Genomic DNA, 7,500 nt, shown 5'->3' with positions numbered 1-7,500 from the left:
ATGTATATATATGGATTACACACATATATATGTATAAATATACATATATATATATATATATATATATATATATATATATATATGTATATGTATATTTGTGGATTATACACACACGCATATATATATATATATATATATATATATATATATATATATATATATATATACATATTATTTCTGAGTGGGGATACCTTAACTTAGTGAATGGTTTTGTGTATTGCCATGAACAGCAAAGCTGTACTAGTCAGGGCCACTCATACTAGGCTGAGTTGCTGTGAGCAATCAGACTAAAGTCTGCCACCATCACCAATCCTCAGTTGGCAAGCATGGTGATGAAAACTGGTCAAACCCCAAACATGATCAAGGATATATCTGAGGCTTTTAAAAGCCCTGAAGTGGACTAGAAAGAAACGGTTGCATTTGTTATTGAATGAATTACGTACATGTTTATAAGTATAGATATAGGCGAGCATTTGTTGTTGTATAAATTACGTACATGTTTATAAGTAGAGATATAGGCGAGCATGTGTTGTTGTATAAATTACGTACATGTTTATAAGTATAGATATAGGCGAGCATTTGTTGTTGTATAAATTACGTACATGTTTATAAGTATAGATGTAGGCGAGCATTTGTTGTTGTATAAATTACGTACATGTTTATAAGTAAAGATATAGGCGAGCATTTGTTGTTGTATAAGTTACGTACATGTTTATAAGTATAGATATAGGTGAGTCTTTTTGTGAATGTGTTTTCTAATGTTTGCCTGTTTATCTCTAACTTGTAAAATACATCATTGTGAAATATGCAGGTCACTTGCATAAGCACTGACCTAATTTTGACGTAAAAAATGTTTGTATTTTTCATTATGAGATATTCAGTTGGAAATTTATTCGCAAATTTACTTGTGTTTTTTATTATGAGATATTCAGTTGCAAATGTATTTGCTACATGACATCTGGAAACATTGTTTTTTATATTTCCTGAACAAGACGGAAATTTTTCATGAAGTTTTCTATTACATTCAAATTTGAATTTCTAGAAATAAAAAGTGGACATAATTTATCCGTCGTTTAAAGATTATTATTATTATTATTATTATTATTATTATTATTATTATTATTATTATTATTATTATTATTATTAGCCAAGCTACAACCCTGCTTGGCAATCAAATGGACGGGAGTTCGAGACCTGTTTAGACTCGATAGTTTTTCGTAGTGTTTTCCATCTTACTGTCCTGAGCTAAAGATGGGGTTTTGGGGGAGCCTATAGGTCTATCTGCTGAGTCATCAACAGCCATTGCCTGGCCCACCCTGGCTCCCAGCTTGATGGAGAGGGGCCTTGGGCGCTGATCATATGGAAATATGGTCAGCCTTTAGAACGCTGTTGTGTTCCCTTGCTTCTGTCATTCATAAGGAACCTTTAAACGATGGCTCCAACAAGGAGTCCAGTGCAGAAGAGAATTTTTACTTGAGAAATAATAATGATTCATATAACATATATTAAGATCAGTAATGACGTTAAGATATATCAGCCCTATATAAAATATGCAACGAGGCCTATGTCATCTTGTTCAACAGATAGGCACCTGCAAGTTTGAACTTTTGAAATTCCTCTGATTCAACCCCTAGATTTGAAATATAATTCATATTGCCACATAAAGTTTTAAATATTGTTAAATAATTCACGTTAATGTTTTAATGACGCAAGTTTTATTAACCACCATGCCCCTTTTTTCATAGGAAAAAGAAAAGGTTATATGATATTAATGAATTGTGACCTGAAATTTTTGTCTTTGAAAATATTATTATTATTATTATTATTATTATTATTATTATTATTATTATTATTATTATTATTATTAATTGCTAAGCTACAACCCTAGTTGGAAAAGCTGAATGCTATAAGCCCAGGGGCTCCAACAAGGAAAATAGCCCAGTGAGGAAAGGAAACAAGGAAAAATAAAATATTTTAACAGTTACATCAAAAGAAATATCTCCTATATAAACTATGAAAAAACTTTAACAAAGCAAGAGGAAGAGAATTAGATAGAATAATGTGCCCGAGTGTACCCTCAAGCAAGAGAACTCTACCCCAAGACAGTGGAGGACCATGGTACAGAGGCTATGGCACTACCCAAGACTAGAGAACAATGGTCTGATTTTGGAGTGTCCTTCTCCTAGAAGAGCTGCATACCGTAGCCAAAGAGTCTCTCCTACCAAGGCCATTGTTTAGTGTCTTGGCATTACGATTTAGGAATATCATAATATAATACATAAAGGATATTCTTGCATAATCAGAAATATGAAATACTAATGAAAGATAAGTATAATCTGAATATCAAATTAGACGAGTTGAAGGTTGCACGGACCCTTGGACTATGGTGTCAATTTACCGAGTCGCCAATTTTATTGCAGTTCATCATTCTGGTATTCATTCCTGTTTTATTCATTCAATATCTCTTATGTTTTCCTATATAGAAAGCATTTTGGGCTTTCTGTTTCTTGATATCTAATAATTTCAGTCATAATCATAAGAAGGGTATTGCATTACTATTTGTATCTGAATATTTTCTAGTTTTTGATTTGTGTTTAATGTTGATTTCAAAACCAGAAAAGGCCATTGCAGTTGAGTTACCAGTTTCATTATCTAAATCAGTCATCCAATCAATCAATCATGAAATAGAAAATATTGCACAACTTTATAAGCCTTAATTAAACATTGCTCTTGTGACGCCAGTTTCATATGAAAATTCACCAATCAGTCAATCAATCAAGCCATTATAACCGTTGACTTTCTTCTTCTTTAGATTGTTATTCTGTTGGTGGCCTTTGTGGCCGCAGAGCAGAAACGCTCAGCCGACCCTGGACACGGCCTGGGACGAAGCTACGGCCTCGGAAGGGGCTATGGTTACGGCCTTGGGAGAGGCCTTGGATACGGTGGCCTCGGGTATGGCTACTTAGGCAGACCGTACGGTGGTCTCGGTGGCTTTGGGCTAGGAAGAGGTTACGGCGGCTACGGACTTGGAGGAGGTTACGGTGGATACGGACTTGGAGGAGGTTACGGTGGATACGGCTTAGGAGGTTACGGATACGGTCGACGTGGTCATTACATCGGGAAACGAAGCGCTGATCCCGAGCCAGGACACCTCTTCGGTGGCTACGGCTATGGGTATCCCGTATACGGATACGGATATGGCCGTGGAGTAGCTCATCATCCTTACCATGGCCACTCCTACGTCTCGCCCAGATTCCACGGCAACTTCGGCTACGGTTTCCCTTACGGGTATGGCCGATAACCTGTCCCCATTAATTCCAGTCATCTTCGAACGAAGCCTAATTTTAAGGAAATATATATTCATACCTACATATCTCGACCAATAAATACTTACCTGTTGCTGCAGCAATTATTCATGAGTCTTATTCATATCCTTATTCATGACATTTTCCAATATCTGCACATGTATGAATTCTGTGAGGGAGTATATAGCTCTTAGGCCACGTTTGATGGGTCCATGGTTCACTCATAGTCATTAGACAAACGGTCAAATGCGAACTGGAATCTGCCTGGGTCAAGAAAGTATACTAGATATTGACATTTTCATTCATGCATACACACACACACACACACACACACACACACATATATATATATATATATATATATATATATATATATATATATATATGTATATATATATATATATATATATATATATATATATATATATATATATATATATATATATATATATAAGCACGAGTGTGTATATACAGGTATATATACTATATACGAAGTTGGTATTTTTTCTGTAAACTATAATAAATTTTCTATCTTTTAACATACGGTTCCAATAATCCAAATTTTTTGGTTATGCATTAAAAAAATTGCCTTTCAACATCAGCAACATTGCATACCTTCACTTAATTTATTTTACTTCTCATGAAGAAACTATTTTACCTCATCCATATAAACTAAATAACATCAACAATGACAAAAATCTCTACAAAGAAGTCATTAAAAAAAATCATACATCATTTATTTTTTTAGTTTCCAATTTAATCACAAATAGGTGTGGTGGCCGATGCAGCAACGTCCTTGACTGGTGAACGTCAGACTGTGGTTCGAGTCCAGCTCAAACTCGTTATTTCCTTTGGTGGCTGCAACCTCACCATCCTTGTGAGCTAAGAATCGGGGTTTTGAGGAGCCTATAGGTCTATATACTGAGTCATCATCAGCCATTGCCTGGCCCTTCTTGGTCCTAGCTTGGGTGGAGAGGGCCCTTGGGCTCTAGTCATATGTATATATGGTCAGTCTCTAGGTCATTGTTATGCTTGATATGGTAATGTCACCTTCCCTTTTCTCTGCCATTCATGAGCGGCCTTTAAAACCTTTAAATCTGTGTTTCGCCTAATTACCCAATATGCTTCGTCGCATATTTTGAAGGTCATCAAAATATGTGTTTCTGTCGCCTGCCTTATTAACATTCAGCATAATTAACGTTCCAAGTGTAAATAAGGAGTTAATTGAATAGAACCCTGGCATGCACTTATTTATAGGATTAACCTTGGCCTTTCCACGAATATACTTAACACTTGGAATTTACATCCGAAAGAGAAACATAGGCGGAGTCGAAATAAATGGTGAATAAATTGTAATGATTATACTGAAAACATGAAAACTTTTAGCTTACTATTTAGAATGTGGAATAATTAAGTTGGATTCGATTAATCATTTAAGAGTTTAAAGTTCTGATTATTATTATTAGTAGTAGTAGTAGTAGTAGTAGTATAGCTTGCTATGCTACAACTCTAGCTAGAAAAGCAAAATGCAAAAGCAAAGTCCAATGGCTCCAACAAGGAAAGTAGCCTAGTGAGGAAAGGAAATAAGGAAATGAATAAGTTACACGAGACATGATGAACAGTTGAAATAAAATATTTTAAGAACAGTAACAACATAAGAATAAATTTTTCATATATTAACTATAAAAATTTGCAAATAACACGAGGTAAAAAAAAATATATAAAATAGTGTACCTGAGTGTACCCTCAATCAAGAGAACTCTACCCCAAGACAGTGGAAGACCATTGTACAGAGGCTATGTCACTATGATAACTTAATTCGGTTTTAGAACTGAATTTAGTTAGAGTCTGTCATAGGATATTCAACGTTATCATAATCCTTGGCGCTTTTTACTAATGGGTTTAGCAATGAACTAATCCTTTCCTTTCTGTTCTGTGCTGTGCTGTGCAATATATTGTTGACTTCCCACCCTATAAATATGTTCTATATTATTTCTATAAGATATTCTGGTCCTTCCTACTGATCTAGTATGTCCTATTACTTCCCTATCCATTACTTTCTTGGTAATTGATCTTCACTCCTTTTCATTACAGGTCTAAACTCTCTTAAATATACAAGATATCAGTCAAATGTCCAGCCAATGGACACAACATGTACCAGTAACACCCCTCTTATTATTATTATTATTATTATTATTATTATTATTATTATTATTATTATTATTATTATTACTTACTTACTTACTTACTAAGTTACAGCCCTAATTGGAAAAACAGGATGTTATAAGCCCAGGGGCCCCAATAGGGAAGATAGCCCAGTGAGGAAAGGAAACTATGACAAAATATATGAAGAACTACTCACATTATGACATTCCCACCACATTTTAACCTCGAATCTTAACAATTCGTAGTCTCACATCTCCAAAATGTCGTACAGTTTTTATTTTTTGTATTATAGAAGACATAGTCTCTCCTACAATAAGTAAAAAAATGCTTTACCAACTCCTTAGAAACGTCAGTTTTGTTAACCAATGGTGAGATATTATCACTCTAGCATCCATTTTCAATTTATCTTGTTGACATCACAATACTTGTTTCCTATGTACAATACATCCCTATTGTAACATAGATGGTCTTCCCTTTTTAAGGCCACTCTTTCACGAAAGCATACTTCTTCCCCTTCATATCCATTTTCCTTATCTGTGTTCTGAAATGCAGAGCGTCTCTTTGTAATACCTGTTTCATAGTCACTTTACTGGTTGTTTTTATCTTGGGTTCTCTTGTTTCCACTGAATTCAAGCTTTGTTATTTTCCGTCCTCTCGTGATCCATTCCAATGTCTTTTTATAATACATTTTACATTTCTCATCAATTCTGTTGCAAGCACTATAACTCGATTTTATTTACTGAGGCGCATTTGCACTGACTCGCAAGGTTTAAAGGTTTAAAAGCCACTCATGAATGGCAAAGGCAAGGGACAGTGACATTGCCATAGCAAGCAGGAAAATGCCCTAGAGACTGGTCATATCATATAATCAGCCCCCATGCCTTCTCTCCACCCAAGCTATGACTAGTGAGGTCCAGGCAATGGCTGCTTATGACTCAGCAGATAGACCTATAGGCTCCTCCAAACCCCACCCCTTCCTCATCTCATAAGAATGCTAAGGTTGCAGACACGAAAGCAACTAACGAGTCTGAGTGGGACTTGAACCCCCGGCTAGTGATCACCAGGTTGAAACGTTACCAATCAGGCCACAAAAGCTCTTTTAGCTCGGAAAAGTTTCCTAATAGGTGATTGGTTGGACAAGATCATTCTAACCAATCAGCCACTAGAAAATTTTCCGAGCTAAAAGGGCACCCCCGCGACTCGGTGCAAATGCGCCTCATTAAAAAGAATTAGTATAGGTACTCGGCACTCATGTTCAAACTCGTTTTTACTATAATAATGTTTATTTTCCTTTAATCTGATACGCCTGTCACTACATCTATTGTAGGGCATGTATTCTGATTTGATAACATTACTAGTTAGTCATTCTAGTATTCTGTAATACCCATCTAATTGCTTTATTTCCTGTTCTGGGAAGTTTCTTCTCAACCCGTACTAGTTATAGTGTGAAATTTTTCTTTTTTATCCGTATTTCTAGAAATGCTTATATATATATATATATATATATATATATATATATATATATATATATATATATATATATATATATATATATATATATATATATATATCCTTGTTGTTGTTGCTACAGCCTACAGTATATATATATATATATATATATATATATATATATATATATATATATATATACATATATATATATATATATGTATATATATATATATATATATATATATATATATATATATATATATATATATATATATATACACATATACGTATGTATGCATAAAATCAACAGCATCATCAACAACAACAACAACGACACTAATGATGATAATCATGATAATGAAAATATAATGATGATGATAATAATTAAATAATAATGATAATAAAATTATAGCTCTTGATTTTTTAGGCACCAAAATAATTTTCATCTTTGAATAAAAATATTGTTCCCTAGGCATGTTTAATTCATTCTTTATCTTTTTACATTCCCCCTGAGAGAGGGTAAACACAGAAAAACAAGGCAATCATCAGGCATATATGTCACTTGCCTGTCATATCG

The 7,500-nt window shown here is 34.1% G+C and overlaps 1 protein-coding gene across 1 annotated transcript in view; it reads left to right on the top strand.

The window, feature by feature from the left end:
• Positions 1-3,390, top strand: part of LOC137648522 (prisilkin-39-like) — a 4,474-nt gene extending 1,084 nt beyond the window's left edge. Inside the window, exon 2 of the mRNA XM_068381447.1 lies at positions 2,813-3,390. Coding sequence (XP_068237548.1) covers positions 2,813-3,301 — 489 coding nt within the window. The 3' untranslated portion in view covers positions 3,302-3,390. The remainder of the gene's footprint in view (positions 1-2,812) is intronic.
• Positions 3,391-7,500: the final 4,110 nt, after the last annotated feature.

Source organism: Palaemon carinicauda, chromosome 10, assembly GCF_036898095.1.
Source record: "Palaemon carinicauda isolate YSFRI2023 chromosome 10, ASM3689809v2, whole genome shotgun sequence".
In the NCBI taxonomy this organism is placed as follows: domain Eukaryota; kingdom Metazoa; phylum Arthropoda; class Malacostraca; order Decapoda; family Palaemonidae; genus Palaemon; species Palaemon carinicauda.
The sequence above is the reverse complement of the archived record's forward strand: the minus strand, read 5'-3'. Positions and strand labels throughout refer to the sequence as shown.